The sequence below is a fragment of the Homalodisca vitripennis genome, chromosome 5, assembly GCF_021130785.1.
Source record: "Homalodisca vitripennis isolate AUS2020 chromosome 5, UT_GWSS_2.1, whole genome shotgun sequence".
In the NCBI taxonomy this organism is placed as follows: Eukaryota; Metazoa; Arthropoda; class Insecta; order Hemiptera; family Cicadellidae; genus Homalodisca; species Homalodisca vitripennis.
In genome coordinates, this window is record NC_060211.1 from 183,799,729 (window position 1) to 183,820,309 (window position 20,581).

The window sequence follows — 20,581 nt, forward strand, 5'->3', positions numbered from 1 at the left end:
GTGAGCAACTCCTATCTCAGCTGTTGTCAAGTTTAAGTTATGAATCTATACTGTAGTCTGACTGACGAGGTGGACGGCAAGTTTCTGCAGTTTGAAGGAGGCCTCAGTATCACTGGTGAGCAACTCCTATCTCAGCTGTTGTCAAGTTTAAGTTATGAATCTATACTGTAGTCTGACTGACGAGGTGGACGGCAAGTTTCTGCAGTTTGAAGGAGGCCTCAGTATCACTGGTGAGCAACTCCTATCTCAGCTGTTGTCAAGTTTAAGTTATGAATCTATACTGTAGTCTGACTGACGAGGTGGACGGCAAGTTTCTGCAGTTTGAAGGAGGCCTCAGTATCACTGGTGAGCAACTCCTATCTCAGCTGTTGTCAAGTTTAACACGTTAGATGCCAAGCCTAAATATTCTGTTTTAGCGTTAGAGTGCCAAAATTATCCGTGGCTAAAACTAGGAACTATTCATGTTTTTTCTGTTAGTTGGTCACTTACCATTGTGATTTGATAATTTTTTTTGTATATATAACGTTTTTAACATCGTCGGTCATTCCTGGCCGACACGATCATTTACAGTTACATAGTACACTATAAAATATGCCGTCGGTCGTACATGACCGACACAATATTAGGTGTGGGATATTACGTTTTTGTGGTTGGTAGTGCAGAATAGCTCACTGGATTGTACTGCAGCTGTAGTCAGCTGTGTATTACATCACTCTCGGACGACACCTCACTGTACTTTCGCGCCTTTTCCTCATCAACCTGCTATTGTTTTTGAAGCTTTAGCCTAGAAAGTGGAAGTGCGTTCGTAAAATGGGCGATCCCTTTGCGACAATCGGAAATTGACAGAATAATTGACCTTCCCTCATCTCAAGGTGATTTATTTGCGGGAATTAAGTGAAGATTGAAAGTGTTGAGGACATGGACTATACTGTGGTTGACGACACGGATTCAGACCCTGACTTTCAACCAAGTGATGGCTCGGACGAAGCTGCTGAAAATGAGTTTATGGTTGCAAACGAAGACACAGACGCCGATGTTGATAATACCATAACGACAGTTAACAGTACTCTCCTGACGAAGGTGACAATTGGCATAGTTTTGAAGGTAAACAGCAGATCTTTGAGTTTAACTCTAGGCCTACATTCAAATTTATTACCACTAATGATTCAAAACCGATCGACTTCTTTGAACAGTGCACTTAATGCCGATGTCATTGATCTGATGGTCACAGAAACAAATCGGAATGCTCACGATGTAATTTCTAAATTACGATTGAGCCGTAAGAGTAGGCTTAAAGATTGGCGAGACACCAATCCAGAAGAAATGAAAAAGTTTATAGGCCTACTTTTGTACATGGGCCTAGTAACACTTCCCCGAATAAGTGATTATTGGTCCACAAATGCTTTATACAGCTTCTCAGGTGCCTCAAAAGTAATGAGCCAAAATAGATTCCAATTAATTTTACGCTTTTGGCACTTCAATGATAACAACAATCTGCAAAGAGATATGGGCGTAACGGCAAAATAAAACCCTTGCTTTCTATTATAAAATGGTATGTTTTTTAACCTAAAAGAAGCCGAACAAGACCTTGTCATCGATGAGACCAATGATACCATTCCGTGGTAGGTTACTTTTTCCGCCAGTACATACCTGGCAAAGCTCATAAGTACGGTATTAAAATATTTAAACTTTGTGACAAAACTGGCTATACTTATGGTATAAAAGTTTATATGGGGAAAGGTACCGTTGCTGCAACAGACAACTCAGTAGCTACCTCTGTAGTAATGGAGCTCATGGCAAACATTTGAACAGTGGCCACAACCATATATGTTGACAATTATTATACCTCTGTTCAACTAGCAAACTCTTTGTTATCGAGACAAACTCATCTTTGTGGAACCTTAAGACGAAACCGAAAGGGCATTCCAAAAGACTTGACAAAAGAAAAACTCCAGAAAGGAGAAATGATTGTTTAGAAAATGATGAAGGTGGTCCTTATAACTAAGTGGCAGGATAAACGAGAAGTTTTAATGTTGTCAACTGTGCACAAACCGGAATATGTAGAAATTCCATCCAAAAAACCCAGACAAGCCGTCCTGTACTAAAGCCACTTGTTGTCACAGCTACAATAAGGCTAAAGTAGGCATAGATCTTTCTGATCAGATGTCTTCATACAGGCACCGCTGTGAGAAAGACTATGAGATGGTAACCCACAAAGTAGGTGAAGAACTCGTTCTTGGTACTTCTGTGGTTTAACAGCTGGTTGGCATACAATACATTTTTTGAAAACAAAAAAAAACCTCCCAATGCTAAAAAGAAGCACTTAATTTCGATTACAAAATTCAAAGAACAGCTAGCTTGCTCCTTTATGTGTTTGCAGGAAACGCCACGCATTCCTGAAGTATCAAGGACTGGGCATCACTATCTAACATCATCTGCTATGGTTTGGAGAAGGTGCAAAAAAACACAGAGTTAGGAAAGTTTGCAAAATGTGTTATCATAAACTGTCCGAACAGAGAGAGGCCGCAGTGTAGCAAGAAATATGACAAAAGTCACTACATTTTGTAGCGTGTGTCCTGACAAACCATTTTTATGTGAAACATGTTTTCAAGGACATTCACAAATGAAAAATTTACTATGTAATACAGAAATGACATTAAAATTAGATCATTCATTTGTGGTAAGTTAACAAAAACCTTATGTCCACAAAGTGTTAATTATATTTGTAATTTAGGTATAAGGAAGCCAACTTTACAAGAAGCTATAAGAAAGCTTGTAGTAATGTTCTGAATTATGTATGAATATTTTATTCCTGACAGTATAATTCTAAATAATACTGTACATTATGATATTCATGTAAGTAACCTTCTCGGTTACAGATTAATAATTAATTAACACTTTTTTGTGTGGTAATAATAAAACGTATATTTTATTACAGCATAATACGTATATTATTTTACAAACAACATCTTTAAATCTTAAAAAACAAGAAAAGCACCATACAAATTGCTGATTTCCTTTAAATTTTATAATGCAACACAGGGTAATAGTAATTTGCTATAATCACTACTATTTTTACAATAAAATAACAAAAATTATGTTACACCAAAATTACAAAAACATCTGTCGGTCATCTTTGGCCGACGAGATGCTAAAGAAATACTCTATCTTTCGAGCCCATATAACAGCACTTTATTGTAGCGTATCTGAACTGAAACAGTGTTCTGTAAATAGCCAATGTCATTCTAGGTCACGTAGTTTTGATAATTTCCGCTAGAGTGTAGTGCATTATACAGGACGGGCATAATGGTTGTCTGTTGCGTAGCAACGCTGTCGGTCAGCGTATGGCCGACAGTTATCTGTACAAAACATCATAGGCGTCGGTCAACTCTGACCGACTTGGCATTTAAAGTGTTAAGTTATGAATCTATACTGTAGTCTGACTGACGAGGTGGACGGCAAGTTTCTGCAGTTTGAAGGAGGCCTCAGTATCACTGGTGAGCAACTCCTATCTCAGCTGTTGTCAAGTTTAAGTTATGAATCTATACTGTAGTCCAGGCTAACGAGGTGGACGGCAAGTTTCTGCAGTTTGAAGGAGGCCTCAGTATCACTGGTGAGCAACTCCTATCTCAGCTGTTGTCAAGTTTAAGTTATGAATCTATACTGTAGTCTGACTGACGAGCTGGACGGCAAGTTTCTGCAGTTTGAAGGAGGCCTCAGTATCACTGGTGAGCAACTCCTATCTCAGCTGTTGTCAAGTTTAAGTTATGAATCTATACTGTAGTCCAGGCTAACGAGGTGGACGGCAAGTTTCTGCAGTTTGAAGGAGGCCTCAGTATCACTGGTGAGCAACTCCTATCTCAGCTGTTGTCAAGTTTAAGTTATGAATCTATACTGTAGTCTGACTGACGAGGTGGACGGCAAGTTTCTGCAGTTTGAAGGAGGCCTCAGTATCACTGGTGAGCAACTCCTATCTCAGCTGTTGTCAAGTTTAAGTTATGAATCTATACTGTAGTCCAGGCTAACGAGGTGGACGGCAAGTTTCTGCAGTTTGAAGGAGGCCTCAGTATCACTGGTGAGCAACTCCTATCTCAGCTGTTGTCAAGTTTAAGTTATGAATCTATACTGTAGTCTGACTGACGAGGTGGACGGCAAGTTTCTGCAGTTTGAAGGAGGCCTCAGTATCACTGGTGAGCAACTCCTATCTTAGCTGTTGTCAAGTTTAAGTTATGAATCTATACTGTAGTCTGACTGACGAGGTGGACGGCAAGTTTCTGCAGTTCGAAGGAGGCCTCAGTATCACTGGTGAGCAACTCCTATCTCAGCTGTTGTCAAGTTTAAGTTATGAATCTATACTGTAGTCTGACTGACGAGGTGGACGGCAAGTTTCTGCAGTTTGAAGGAGGCCTCAGTATCACTGGTGAGCAACTCCTATCTCAGCTGTTGTCAAGTTTAAGTTATTAATCTATACTGTAGTCTGACTGACGAGGTGGACGGCAAGTTTCTGCAGTTTGAAGGAGGCCTCAGTATCACTGGTGAGCAACTCCTATCTCAGCTGTTGTCAAGTTTAAGTTATGAATCTATACTGTAGTCTGACTGACGAGGTGGACGGCAAGTTTCTGCAGTTTGAAGGAGGCCTCAGTATCACTGGTGAGCAACTCCTATCTCAGCTGTTGTCAAGTTTAAGTTATGAATCTATACTGTAGTCTGACTGACGATGTGGACGGCAAGTTTCTGCAGTTTGAAGGAGGCCTCAGTATCACTGGTGAGCAACTCCTATCTTAGCTGTTGTCAAGTTTAAGTTATGAATCTATACTGTAGTCCTGACTGACGAGCTGGACGGCAAGTTTCTGTAGTTCGAAGGAGGCCTTAGTATCACTGGTGAGCAGCTTCTATTTCAGCTGTTGTCAAGTTTAAAAAAACTTGATCGAGAACTTCGTGAAGTGTATGGGAACAACGTAATGACTGAAAGTTCAGTCAGGAAATGGAATGAATTCAGTTTAAAAATGGCAGATCAAATGTTCATGATCAAGAGAAGAATGGATGTCTGAGCATTGTGACTGATTATCTGGTCGCCAAAGTTGACAAAAAAACATTCTTGAAAACCGCCGTTTCACAATAACTGAGCTTTCTCTGTTTCCCACAAGTTTCACGGACTTGATTGTTTGAAATTATTTCACAGACACTAGGCTACCACAAATTTTGTGCAAGATGACAAAAAACACCAAATAGGCACAGGTAGCAGAATTCTATGACAAGGAATTTCAAAGCTTTTCCACCGCTTTGGTTTTGTTGTGGTAGTGCCTGAATTTGTTTGGTTATGATGTAGAAGAGTAATACTTTAGACCCTCATTCACATGTATATCAATAAGATGTTTTTCTTGTTCTTGGTTTTTTTAAAATTCCAAAACTTTCCTTACTTTCTGAATAGCCCTCATTAAATTTGAGGAAAGTTTAAGATTACAATATTTTTTAAAAGTTTGGACATGTTGGATCAAGTGTGCAGATTAGTTCTGATTATTACCTTCTGCTCCAAACATATGTTACGGTCAAAATTTAACAGCTTTCATTTCCATAGTAGGTAAAAAGAAACAAAAATTTAAGAAATGCATGGGAACCTGTTTTTTAATAATTAATTTAATGTAGCTCTATACTATAACAACATAGTAGTGAGCAGCATAATATGTATTTCAACTTTTTTTATTGCCCAGATATATTTTCAAATTTAATAAATTTAGTATGTGCCTAGTCTATAATATGTTTACATCAAGTATTTGTGTTGTGACAGGCCTAATTGTGAGTGGAGCGTACAGACTAGCCAGTGTTGCCAACAAGCCCCCGCCTATCTCCGCAGAACAAGCGGTGAAGTTCGCCAACTACTTTCTCAGCCGCAGATCTGTCCAGACTGCCAAGGGGGCCTACTACCTGTTGGACGTCTTGAAAATCTTTACTGACAATAAGGTAATCAGTTGGGCTTTTGATATGTAGTGATTGCAGCATGAGTCACTCCTAGGAGTGATCAAAAGTGGATATAAAGCTAGACCTAGTCAAGAAAAAGCAAGCTTTGACAAATTTAAACTACTCAGTTTAAATATTATTCGGATTAAAAACAAGAACAATTATTATTGATTAAATGCTACTTAACAGTAAATATACATTGTTGAAACAAACTTTTCAAGGCCATTAACGATTTATTAATTGAAAGACATTGAGACGAGTGGAAAGTTCTCTCAGTGGTAGTGATGTAGAAGTAACTGAAGCATGTCTGCCTGTGTGAAGACAGAACCAACTTGCCTTGCACTCGTCAGCTGTTGAAGAGTCTGAATTGTTTTAAAATATTTTCTGACGTAGAATGTTGGACCAGGTAAAGCGCATGGCATTTCCAGATCATCGTAAAATACAAAAGTTTAACATTTTTCAGGATTTTTCAGTACTTTGGTGTTATCCGGAGGCCATTATTTTTGGAAGAGTTTTTCTTATCAGGGGTCTAAAAAAACGGCAACATTAGAAACAACAGACTTATCTAACTCACTGTGTTATTTAAATCACCAGTCATTTTGATGATCGGTTTATTGTTTTCTGCCTCCCAAAAGAAAGTGTTTGGCAAGGAGGCCACTCTGTCTCTATCTACTATTTGTTATTAGGCTATATTTAAGTAAGATTATATAGCCTACTTATATAGCTTTGGACAGATTTTTTAATATACAAAATATTACTGTATAAAAATATATTTATTTGGAGAAAAATAGAAAATTTGTATCATAAAACATCTTTAATTTTTTAATACTTTTTTGGAACAAGAGAAAGGTAGCCTAAATAATTTTATGATATTGTGAAATTGTATGAAATCTTACATAGATTTTTTAATACAGTAATATTGTTTATGGTTTTGAACAAAACATATTTATTGTTTGTTTTGTTATAAAAGAAACGTATTTAAAAATATGAACATAAATGGGATAAAAATATTTGCAGACATATTGCAAATATGATGTTATTTTGTGATATTTAAATGTCACACATTTGTCACTGGTGAATATCGCTCAACTAGTTCCCAGGACTGTCAAAAAAGACAGTTATCGTCAAAAAGGACAATAATTGATTACTTTGATTGACTTCATTGAGACAAGCTATTATCCTTATAAAACAGGAAAAAGTACAGGGGCTAAGGAAACATGAGTATGAGGAGTAAAGAAGTCTGTAATCTACAAGTGATGAACGTGAAGTCTGACATGCTGAAAAGAAGTCAGGCGAGCATCCATCGTGTAATATTTGTTATTATTGTTATTTATTTCATTAATTAGTTACTATGAATTTATAACAATACATTTTTACCCCAAATTTCTGTCCAGACTTTTCTTAGATAGAACTAATTAAAAAAGATTGTGGTTCCATTGTTTTATAATGAATACTTATTAATTGACTTATTAACTAGTTAACTAATTGTCAGTTAGTTACAGTATTCAATAGTTAGTAATGAATGTGTGGTGTGCAGTACCACATCCCTGTAGTGGTGAGCCTGTCGGGTCCTGGCGTGGTGTCCCAGGAACGACCCAAGGTGTCCGTCAAGGTGTCTAACCTGCTCGGCGAGTCTCTACCGTTCGGTGCAATGTCCGTCACTGTCGAGTCGGCCACCAGGAGTGCTGACGATGTTGTCGTCCTGTCCAAGAAGAAGTTTGAATCTGGAACTGATCCGTGAGTGGCAGAGTTACATTTACTGTTCTTAGCTTAATTGGTTTACTGATAACCTATGCAGGTTTAAGACTGGTCTTACAACTATTTGGATGATACATAAAAACATTCAATTTGTAACCATTGAATCGTGGCATACGGATATGTCCATACCATTGGAATTGCTCTTATGGATCCGTATTGTCTTATTTCAGTTTATTGCGTACATTACAATTCACGAATATTTATAAATATGTAAATGTATTGTTTAATAACGGTCTGTTTTCAAACATTTCAATTTTAAAGTGGGTTTTAAAAGTAATAAAAATCCATTCCCATATTTTATGTAGATTAAGGTTATATATTCGGAAAGTGTGTTTTTATAATCTATCAAAGTAAAGTAGAAGGTAGTGGGTATTCTTGGAATATGTTTTTGTGTTATTAGGCAGTCTTGTATGTTATGCCAGAATTGGTTTGGTGATAATTTCGATTAAATCAGACTTGCTCTAAAGAAAGGGTATTAGGATTCAAAATTAGAGATTCGGATATAATTTTTATAACATTCGGAATTGGGTTCAAGATTTGAACATTCTGGATTTGACTAGTCTGCAATGATTTTATGGCAATAGCTAATATATAGTACCGATTGATGACTTAAATTCACTTGCTCGCAGGTCTGTATTCAGCGTGAACCTGATGGAAGCTAAGCCTGAACCGGGTCTGTACAAGCTATCGGTGAGTGCTCAGCCAGCGAAGACAGAGCCCAGACTGGTGGGCAACCTGGGCGTCGTCCTCCCACTCAGGGTCATGTGCACCGTGGCAGTCGACAACTTCGAGATCGGCGTGGGAGACTCGGACCAGACCACCCAGCCCAAGTTTGACAAGTCAGTTCTTCATTTACTCTTAGAAATTATGACTATTGATGTTGGTATAATATTCCCCAAAATGTACCACTAGGATCAAAATGGTATTTGGAATTTATAAGAACTATAGGTTCAACATTGCTACTGAAATTCACGTTAGGTGCAAGTAGAGTGGTTAAAATAAATCATCTGTTGTTGTGTTTCTATTGTTCTGTTCTATTCATTTGATGTATTGATATTAACATAGAGTAACAATATACTATAACTTAAGCTTTAGAAAAAATTATTTGACAATAGACAATAACCAAAAATGTTTCATAAATCTTGTAAGTCTTAGTTATTAGGTTCATTTACAACTACAGACGATGTGATTCCAATTCTCAACTGAGGAATCACGTTATCATTGGCTGAGCTGTAGCAAAGCCTATATCTCGAGAGGTTGGAAAAATTTAATTTCTATCTGTCTGTCAGTCTGTACGATATCCCAAAAACAAATTTGCCTACAGAATCAAAATTTTGCATGAAGCTTCATTTCTGTATGAACAACACTGAGTTAGATGACAAGTGCAAGTCACTCCATGGGATTTGGCTGAGCGTTAGCGAATATATTTACCCATATGGTTCTTATGGGTAACTATGATGGCAATTAGAAAATAGCAGAATAATTAAATTTCTAAACGAACTGCATACAATCATATGTGATTTAACTCTTTTAACCCCGGCCATTAAATCAAGTGATGTGCCAGATATTCCAAGCCATTTTCAGACAAAATGTAAGGGTTTTGTAAAAAATTCATAACTCAGTTATTTTTTAAGATATTTAGGTAATTCTTGTTTTGTTTGACTTCTTTATACATGTAGCTTACAGAAATATACAAATAAAATTATTATTTTGAAAGTACATTTTTTTACATACATATACATAATATATAAAAAATAAATGGCAATGTAACAAGACCTTTGAAATTCACAGTACTTAAAATAAACATAAAACCAAAGTTATTTCTGACAAAATAACTAAAACTGTTCATAATCTAAATTTAAAAAAAGTTTTAAAACAATATTTACATCACTACTAATCACATCCACACCATTTGCAACTAGGTTACTAATTAGTGTATTTTCACTTACGGGAGACTTTGAACGATGTCTTTTACTCATTTTGAAATCAAACAAATAATAAACTAAACTTTAACTGCCGTACTTTACACTGCTTTAACCTAAAACTGTGAAGAAAACGGAATATTCACAACCACGTGATATACAGCTGTCTGCAACAAGCGTGAGCAGTCAGTCGAGACGAACTGCAATTGCTCAGTCACAGACTGACAAAATACGAAGTCAAACCATTACAAACTAATATATTTCAATGCAAAATATCTTTGTGCACAAGTCTGTGAAATTTCAAAGCATTTGGTGAAATAGGTGGCCAGTAAAGTAATAAAAAGTGCACGTCCGCACTATACGGACGCCATTTTTACGACGTCCGTATAGTACGGACGTTGGGGTTAAAAGGGTTAACATGTGACATCTTTATTTATAGAATAAAACGAAAAAATAATAAATTGGAAAGTCAGTGTTAAAACTTTGTAAAAAGATTTTATTCCAGTGCACTCTTGCGTTGTTGCATCTGTAGCTCACTAGGACTTTTGAAACCTAACTTAATGAACTTGTGGCAGGATACTGCGGGAAAGATTTAATCTTTCGTCTGTAGATGTTAATTTTGCATGAAATTTCATTTCTACATAGACAAGAATGTGTTCCATGATGGTGCAAATCCAGTCGTAGAATTTGGCTGAGCGTAACTTTATTGTCAACTGTCTGTCTGCGTGCAGGAGATCTTGAGAATTAAACGAGTTATATGTTACAAATTTGGCATGCAGCCTCAGTAAAGCCTTTTACGCGAAACGTGGCGTGGCACCGTTGTGGAATGTCCCAATAATAAGGAATGTCATGCAAACAAAGTTAAAAATGTTGTCTTTTTGATAGAAAATTTTCAGGAACGATGAGATTTATTTGGACTGCTCAAGGACTTTTAAAGGCTGTATAAAATGCGTGTAATACAGTACGTTCCTTCATATTAATATCTCAGATTGACATGTTGATGTTGTGTTGTTAAGTATCAGATATTCATACATTTTAATGATTTTTAGTACTACTTATGTGGCAAGTTATGTGAGACTAATGATTGTAAAAGTTCTCTATTCAACACATCAAGCATACAGACACATATTGACAAAGTTTAGCTCATTTTGTGTTGGGCCTCAGTGTTTATTCGTGCATGTGTGTGTGTGTGTAGGGTGTTGTTCCCCTCGAAGCTGGGTCACGTGCTGGAAGTGGACTCTCAGCAGAAGTTGGTGGCCAGATTTGTGTTGAGAGACAAGGCCAGCAACAAGCCTCTCACCGTCCACCAGGCCTTCTTGCGTTTTGAACACAAGGCCTCCAACCGTGAGATCCTGTTCGTAGCTGATCAAGACCCCAACACCCTGGGTTACCGGTTTGATCTGGTACTGTATCTTACCTTGTTACTAACGTATATACTGTTCAATGTAGATTTGATTTAGATGGAGGATTTGGCTTACTTTTATCTCTCAAAGTATGTATTTGAAACGTGTCAAAATGGCTGTCATTTTCGAGAATCTAAATGTACATTTTATATAGTTTTACGATTGTTACTAATTTTTTTTCTGCATGTTCTTCTGTATTTTTAGGTTCTTAAAAATAATGACAAATGTACTCAAAACCAAAATGTACTGTAAGAGATATCTGTACAGCGATAGTTGTAGGAGAAAGAAGAAATGCGGGTGTTACGGCAGACAGTAACTATTTCCTTCCTTGCGCTCTCAAATTGAGATGTGTCCATATAGACGGAAAAAGTGATTTCCTAGTTTCTGGTTCTTAAAAATCAAATCTTCCATCTCTTTTAGAACACTATCACCAGTTAAAAGTCCATTGAAGAGATTTAATTGAAATTTTTCAAATTGGTCTGCTAATGTTATTTTTATTTATAAATTTGTAAAGCAGGGCTCATCTCTGCATCCCATAATTTGCTTAATGGCAAATGAGACCTGCAGAGTAGAACTTATGTAAAAACATACACTCCTGGATCATATTTTGTAAATTTTCTAACTTATTTCAATATCAATAAATCTAATTACTAGACCAGAAACCCTGATAAACGAATGGGCCATCATACAAAAGTTTTGTCTTGTATATGTGATCTTGCAAAACTCTATAAAAACAAATTAGACTGTGCGATGCGCTGAAAGATAAGGAAGACAAAGTCTGTTTCATACATTTTATCCACACTACATTAGAAACTTTAAGACCATCCACGAAAGGGAATTTTCTCTGCATTTCAATTTTTATACATGCTTTACCCTACAGAGTTAATTCAAATACGAATTTGAACATTTTCTCAAATACCTTGAAAGGTCAAGTTGTGAATCTTTATGTTATTATGTTCAGGGCTGGGCATAGATGAGGGTGTTACCTCTCTGATACCCCACATGACATACAATTACAATGCCATTCTACTTCCATAAACTTGAATTTTTTTTGTCATCTTCAATAACAGTGGAATTTTCACAAAAACAGTAATCTCTATTTAAATATTTGTAAGCCTAAACCAATACAGGAACCATCGGTTTCAGGACATCGGAGGCAAGGCACAAGAGTTCGGACAGTTGTCCGGAGTGTACTCTCTGCACCTCATCGTGGGGGATGTGATTCTCTCCAACTCCTTCTCGTGGCTGTTGGCTGATGTAAGGCTGAAACTGGCTCTGGACGCGTCTCAGACTCCCACCGCCACCACCATTTATCAGCCAAAGCCTGAGATTAAGGTAGATCTGTACACCTCATACAAGACAATAGTTTATTTCTTAATTTTTCCTCAGCTGATTATTCTTAAATGCAGTGTATTTGTGGATTTATTTTAGTAAGATGTTTTCTTTTAAAATCTGTATATACCATTAATTTTAAGCCTTTTTATTGTTTATTTTGTTTTAAATGGGTAATATCTATAAATATAAAAGTATTTGAGAATTCTAGAATTTTCAAAGGATTGAATGATTTGTACTGATTGCCAAAATGTTGATTGTGTTATTGATGCAATGTTTTTCACCTATAATTAAATAATAATGTCATTTATAAGTCAGTATGTGCTATTTGTGAAATATCAACCACAAAATAATTCTTAAAATGCAGCAAAACAAAACATGAACTTTACATTTGACGCAGATTGTATTAATAATAAATGCAGCTTATCATTTTAATTGAGTATTGTTTTTGTTCATTTAGCTACATTTTTAGTAGTTTCCTTAAGTATTATAACTGAGTACCAATTTCTGTTTTGTAATGTAATATTTTTTGGTCAAAACTCATAACTCATTACAGTTTTTGTATTATCTCTAATTACCTATTGTTGGACCCATTTCTATCGGAAAAGAAATTCCTGTTTTTATAGACTAGGCTTTCTGAGTGTTTCATACAGAGTCAGAACACTTCAAATATTATTCCAACTCCATTGTCTGGTTTGTTTTCTTTCTTTGTGAATGGTACAAAACGCATGTACCCATTTCCAAATGCCATTATTTGCAGATTTTAACGTAGAATATTGATAATCATGCCTATAAGTACAGATGTATAGGGACATTATAAAAAACTGTATTTATTTAGTTCTTAAAAAGGAATGTAGGAATGTTTTTGGCAATTATACTCAAAGTATAAAGTCTAACCTACCTCACAGCTAACATAATTTCTACCTGTATATTGTTAATTTTCAATTTAATGTTGTAATTTAACAATTTATGTTGTTGTCTGTAGCAGCAAAACATTTTGTACATACTTTTAGGTTATACATTTGAATGTTATAATTATTTTAGGATTTTGTTATATATTTCAAATACTCAATCCTCCATATTTATGCACAATTTTAAAATTTCAGGGGTTTCGTGTATCAGACTGCCCAGATTTAGATGAGAGTAATTTAGAATTAGATATTTTAGGAATATTAAAGTTATAGTCTGTGCAATACAACAATACATAAATAAACTCACTGGAGAGCAGTGTAGATTCTTATGTAGTTTTCTGCTATTTTATTTAATCTTTTCTGTGTTGATTGTTTCAGCATTTATTCAGAGAGCCGGAAAGACGTCCTCCTGTTGCTTTTTCTACATTTTTCACTGGTCTCGTTGCCGTTCCTTTCCTCATACTTCTAATTTTGGTTAGTGCCACTACATAAAATTACATTTCAGTTTAGTGTTCCTTGATATTTTACATTAATGGTAGTTTAAGTATTTTTAGTAGAATACTCAATATCGTTCAGTGATAACATTTACGTTTAACCCATTAACTACTTATCACAGTACCGTCTTGTGATCGGCCTTTCGGTACGACCGTCACGAGACGATACCGTGATGACAACACATGTTATTAAATATTTGTTTAAAAATTAGTATGGGCTCAAATAATAAAGTTTATATTAAAATTAAACAAAAGAACATGTACTATACATATAAATAGTATTAGTCCCAGAAGAACAATTTGAATCAAAGTATAATACTATAACCTTGGTCTTTTTGCCTGTTTTCTAGTATTTGTTTAAGGAAAACATGTCACATTTAACAAAAATCTACATAAAATTAAGATAAATGAATGAAATAAATTTTTCCACGTAAATAATTAAATTTCCTATATACACCCAATATCATAGATTATAACTTACTGTGTTTTATGCTAAAAAAATTCTTGCTTTCAAAATGTACAAAAAATTCAATATAAAATTAATTCTGGAAATAAACAAATCTTATATACTTTAGATGCTTACAAATTACATTATATTATAGCCTGTTTAATTAGCTAAAAAACAATATATCAGCCAACCAAATAGCAATAAACTAAATTTTTTGTGAGTTTTGCTAAACCCTTGCATATTTGATCGGATTTATACAAGGAGGTTAGGCGCTAGAATAATGAGTGGCTAATGGGCTCAACACATATTGTATCTAAATATAAGCTTCTATTGAATGGAATTCTGCTGCCTGTGCATGTAACTGATTGTGGTGGTTTCCATGGTGACGAGGTGTGACACAGCTCCATTGATTGACTTTGTTTGACATTGGCATAAGAAACCCCTTTTTCATCACAGATGACTGTTTGATTAACCCTTTGAGTGCCAAAAAGTTTGCTATTTACTTTTTTTAAACTTAGTAAGTTTATAATTGTCCCTACTTACATAGGGAACAGTGAAAAAGTTGCATACAGATGTATTAAGATAGAAAATTACAATTTATGTCAGCTCGCAAAAAAAATTTGTTTTATAAAACTTTAATTTACAGATTTTATCATCAAAATAAATATTATAAGTCATATCCTACTTTTCTTCCAACTTACTAAAACAAAAATCATCCCATTATGTTTATTTTGGTATATGACTGAAATTTGGTATATTTGTTCCCATATACATAAGGAAAAATAAAAAAAATGCATGCAAATAAATCAAGGTCATAAAAGTAGTTTTTTATTTCAACGTTTAACCCTCTCCCTGCTCGCAAGGCATGAATCGGCACGGCCACCACATAGCCACTGCAGCTTAAACGGCACAGATCGGCACGCACTGCTTTATCTACTAGAGCCGATAAGTGCTGCTCTCGAGTAGCAAACATGTTGTACTACTATGGGTTGTTTGCTATCAGGAGACCATTCACTTTACTTTTACAGAAGATTTATTCCATTATTTTGCTATTTGTATTAGTTGTGCGGAAACAATGGCGGTTGTAGTCGTACACTTTGTGACAGTGAAATCGATCTCGTTATTAGTAGTGATTGCGACGATTCAAGTGAGTGTAGTGATGTACCAGAGCTTTGTGAAGTGGTTGGTGGCATTGAGGATGTAGTTCGGAGTGGTCACAGTGGCAGTGACGGCCAAGTAACTGCGCAACAAACAATCCCGCCCCACCGGCGCCCAGCTGTCCGTGTGCCCCCTCCCTGGTCTCGTACAGTCAACTTCATTGAACCAATATATATAATTATAGTTAATTACAATGACAGTTGTAAGTGTGTAAGTTGAGGCGCCGCGTATTTTTACCGAGCGCAACCGGCAGAGCGAATTAATTGAGGTTAGAAGCACCGTGAGCGCCTGGAAACAATGCGAGCGGGAGAGGGTTTAAACAAATTTATTTTGTTATTTAAACATTTTAACATGTTTTATCATTGAAATAAATATTAGAAGTTATAGTCTGCTTTACCCCTGCATAATAAAAGTATGGTTTTTTTATTTTAAAGTTAAACTTTCTACTTTACCACTAACTAATGAAAGAAATATCATCATATTATGTTTATTTTTTTAAAGTTATGAATTATTTAGCCGAAAACTCCACAAACACCAAAAGACTGCTAATTCAAACATGGTTTGGTCCCAGTTATATTTTTCATCAAAACTCTAATAGTCTCTATGTGGTCTGAAATGTCACTAACATTTGATGTTGTTTCAGTGGGCTAAGCTCGGAGTGAACATCTCAAACTTCCCATTCTCATTGTCAGCCCTTGGGTTCCACCTCGGTCTGGGAGGTAAGTTCCTCTAACCATCACTCTCTTATCGTCTAAATGTTCCAGTTCACAAGGTGTTAGAACAAACATCTGTTCAGTTAAATATCGATTAAAGTTTTGGATTACATCTTATTTCTTATGGTTTAGTAATTTATTATAATTTTATTATATACATAATTTTTTTTTAATCTGTTTTAAAAATAATTCACTCACATGAAACAAAGGACGCACAGTCAAATAAAAAAGGAAGGGTTTGTCCAGATACAAGATCCCTCGTACACAATGTGACACAGCATGTAGTGAGATATGTAGTTTGTTGATTACAATGTAAAAGAAGTATTAAAAACTGTTAAATTAAATTAATTATTTTTGTAGATTATTTCTCTTACAGTTGATATTGATACCTCCATTAGTTTTTCTTAACCCTATGCACTCGAAGGCAGTATTTATAATTTGTCCTTGGAGCTTGTATGGCCAGCTCTACTGGCCACCGCCATTTTGTCAGAAATGCGGATTAATTTTTGCTGTAGTGTTATCTCAGCTCGTAAGGCCAGCACCACTGACCACTAAACAAGCAGTTATTTTCTAATATTCTCTTTGTTTTATAATAAATGGCGAGTGCTGAAACCCATCGAACAGCTGTTTTTTACAGGTAAAAAAATTCCTCAGTAAAGCAGTAAATTTTAAATTAGCCTATAACTATTTTCTAAACATTGACTGTGCAAATAAGACGAATAACATGTAGTGGGCCTATTCACTGAAGTGATAGAAACTTAGAAAATGTTTCTAGAAGACGTGTGCTAACTATTCTTGACTGCACATAGGTGTGTATTTTTTTAATCAATTCGTAAAAAAATGAAAAGACTGAGAAAAGTGTAAAATACTTCATGTCTAAGTATAGCTTAACTGTAAATGCCTACTTCATAATATTTGATTTACATATCTGTTAACGATATATGAATAAAAGAGTTAAATTTCCCAAATGTATGTGTATCTTTGGATTAGAAAGATTCATTAAAAATAAAATTAGTTTTCATTTCTCTTTTAAACATTTTAATTCCTATGCAAATAACACGGAGGATATTGAAAAATAATTCCGATCTGGGGAGGCAAACACAAATATGGCTGCCGAGCTGTCAATGAAAGTAGCGCGGCCATCTGTACTGGCCGTACGAGTTGCTAGGACAAACTACGGTAAAACTAAGGCAAGCTGTCTGCAACCTTGGTGTGGCTGCTGGCCTTTCGAGCGCAAAGGGTTAAAAAATGGCAAAACAATATTTGTAATTACTCAATTTTTAAGATTTTTTCAAAGGTCCTATAATGGGTGCTACGATGTAGAATGCAACAAAAAAACCTCTGATTTCAAGTTTTGATTCATAATCTAGTTCTGATTTCTAGATTCAAGAAGAATTTTGTCTCTTCTATAACACTTTTCCTTGTCCACAGCGATCTTCACCCTGTTCGGGTTCTTCTGGCTGCAACTGAACATGTTCCAGACCCTGAAGTACCTGATGGGGCTCGGCGTCGTCACCTTCCTCTGTGGCAACCAACTGCTGGCGAGGATCGCAGCAAATCGCAAGAAACAGAGCCACTAACGTCAGTCATTCCACCTCACTGTTCTTGCATCAAGAATACTGATCCTGTTCAGCGGAAATATCACACACTCTTGTTCTGTTTCAGTCGGGTTAATGTTACGTAGGAGAAGTGAATTTGCATTTAGTCTTTTCCATTGTGTCCGTTATAGTTTTTCTTTAGCATTGAATTAATTTTTTCGATATCACCAGAATTTGTAAGGTTCAATCTTAACTTTGTATTTGAAGACTGAGATTATTACTCTATAGTTTTAATTTTAAGGTGAACACATAGATATGTAGTGAATATTGATGAATAAAATATTTATTGTCAAGTTTAATTGCAACATTTGGTGGGATGCAGATTGTGAGTATTTTTTACTGTTATCAATATTCTCAGGGTGAATGAGTTAGTGTGAATACATTTTCTAAGATAAAATAAATGAGATAACAAAAACCGTATTTGTTTTACCTGCCTTTTGTCCAGTTTCATCAGTCATATTGTATTTTGCTGGTTTTCAACTATTCACAGCACTAGTGCTGTCTCTCTTCAAAAAACACAAAAAGAAAATTTTTCCATGTTAAATTTAATTTTGAATATAGTGAACTAAATATTTTGTGCACTTACAAGGACCTTGGAATTTTATAAGCGATACAGCTTGTATTAAATGGGTAAAATCATGCTTACTAAGAATTATTTTGTTATTTTCTTTCAGTAATTAAAAATATTTTTTATCGCACTGTACCAAATGTATTTTCAGTAGTAATTTTGAGTATTGGCATTCTACTGGTCTAGAGCAGGAAAGTAGCTGGACAAGTTTTCCAGTATTTAATGCAGCCTAATACCAGTAGCGCTTGAAACATGTAATTTATTTTGTGACAAATTATTGTGTTTTCATGAATAAATTATTATACACGTTTTATTAATTATATTGTGACAAAGTATTGTTCTGCACTCGCATGTCACCAAATTGATGTGGAAATGTTAATGCACCATGAGTGAAATTTATGGGGAAATGTTAATGCACCATGAGCGAAATTTACTGGGGTGTGGGAATTGTACCCACTAATACTACACCGGCCCAGGCATCACTCCCTCTTGGGACTGTTTTCCACATTACTTCAAGAGGGTACCTACTTAAATGAACGGAGGGCTCCTACAGTATCAGGCATTGGTTTGGCAACACCAGGACTGTATTACCTTTCTTCTGATTTCTTGGTTTTCAGCATCCTCTCTACATAAGCATCCACAGTATTTCATGTCTTTCTGTCAGAGGCCATTTTCCAAACAATGGTGTCCAGTGAGAGTTTGCCTGTGGCAATCGCAAAAGATCCTGTCTGTGACCATTGCACTTTTTATCAGTACCATCAACCTTGTACTGTATCAACTTCCCCTTGTTCAGTTTGATAAGATCCTCGCACAGGCCAGTGGCCCATGAGGACGGACAGAATAAGGCTTAAAAGGGAATCGACCTCTCCTTAAAAAAAAGAACCTGTCTATTCAAGAGGTAAAGGATATAAAAAAAGGTTAGGAACTACTGAACAACTTATTACCTTTTAGCTGAATCTAGTAAAGCTATCCATGAAAATAGAATTTAATTCAGTCATTTAAGTCCAATGGTAAAAGTCAGTTCCATTGCCATAGTGAAGGCTGCAAATCCTATATTCCAAGCATTAATTAGGCAACCTAGCCTACTGTCTCCATGACAAATCTCTAGATGTTAGGAGTCCTTTCAACAGTTTGAAGTATTAGTAATGGGCAAATCCAGAATGTTCGAATCCAATTCGGAATCTTGAAAATCAATTCCCGAATCCTAATAGCTTTTTAGCCTAAGTATAATTTAGACAAAACTTTCAATCCGATTTTTTGCCATTCTTAAACTTGGCATCCCTGAGGTAAATGATAGTAATAGGTAGAAAAATACATTTCGGCAACATATTCCATCTCATTGCTCTTGTCATGTTTCAAAGGCCTCTTGGAGGAATCCTGATACAAAAATGTTTCCCAAGTGTCTGTGAGAATGTTTATTTGAAAAGTGTTACTTTCTGGACTCTCTCCTATCTTACTGTTCCAAGACAGATTCCAACCGTAATGTCAACTCAAACAATTAGAATGATAGTATATTCTAGTGAAATGTCAGCAATTTACTATGGCTTGTTGCTCTGTGCCATGGTACAAAGGATTCCCACAGTAAAATTATTTGGAACCCTGATATGATAGAAGCTTTTTGTAGCAACTGTGAGGTATTAAATGGAAAAATTCCATGCTCAGTACTTAATAGTTGGACCTTTAATCTCTGAACAAAGATAGGCTCCTTAGCATCTGTGAGGTAAGTTATGTTCATCCAAAGAGAACTAAATCTCTATTTTATTCTGTATCACTGATCAATATCATGTTTTATTTAAAAGGTTCCTACAAGAACCTTTTTTTGACCCTGATATAGACTAGGAAACCTCCAAGAGCAATTCTGTGGTAACTTATAATGATTGAGGAAGTTCCCATCTCCACGTTCAATCTTGGCTCATCACTCCAGGACGGTATGTGACGTAAGGTGTGGCCATTCAAAATAAGCACATCTTTTCGTTCAAAGGAGTCCTAGAGGAACATTATCTGGAATCCTAATGTATACTAGGAAGGTTCTCACAACACTCTAGTGTTACTTATGATTGGGTAACTTCCCATCCCTGCACTCATTCCTGGCTTCTCCATATGATTTTATATGTAAAACTCCCAAAGTAATTTCCTGGTCAGATACCTGTCCAATCCAAAAAAGATTATCAGGGACCACTATAGAGGAGCCCTTTTTCGTTCAGAAAAGATTCATCCAAATCGGTTCAGTAGTTTTAAAAAAATCGTTGGATATTCATAAAAAAAGGAACATAGAAACAGGTCGATTTGTATAACCTTCTTCTTTCTGAAGTCAGTTA

The 20,581-nt window shown here is 35.7% G+C and overlaps 1 protein-coding gene across 1 annotated transcript in view; it reads left to right on the forward strand.

Annotated features, from left to right (window-relative positions):
• Nucleotides 1–18,115, forward strand: part of LOC124363310 (dolichyl-diphosphooligosaccharide--protein glycosyltransferase subunit 2) — a 32,193-nt gene extending 14,078 nt beyond the window's left edge. The window contains exons 6-13 of the mRNA XM_046818547.1: nucleotides 5,789–5,961; nucleotides 7,496–7,695; nucleotides 8,346–8,555; nucleotides 10,834–11,041; nucleotides 12,188–12,376; nucleotides 13,663–13,758; nucleotides 16,028–16,103; nucleotides 17,529–18,115. Coding sequence (XP_046674503.1) covers nucleotides 5,789–5,961; nucleotides 7,496–7,695; nucleotides 8,346–8,555; nucleotides 10,834–11,041; nucleotides 12,188–12,376; nucleotides 13,663–13,758; nucleotides 16,028–16,103; nucleotides 17,529–17,677 — 1,301 coding nt within the window. The 3' untranslated portion in view covers nucleotides 17,678–18,115. The remainder of the gene's footprint in view (nucleotides 1–5,788; nucleotides 5,962–7,495; nucleotides 7,696–8,345; nucleotides 8,556–10,833; nucleotides 11,042–12,187; nucleotides 12,377–13,662; nucleotides 13,759–16,027; nucleotides 16,104–17,528) is intronic.
• Nucleotides 18,116–20,581: the final 2,466 nt, after the last annotated feature.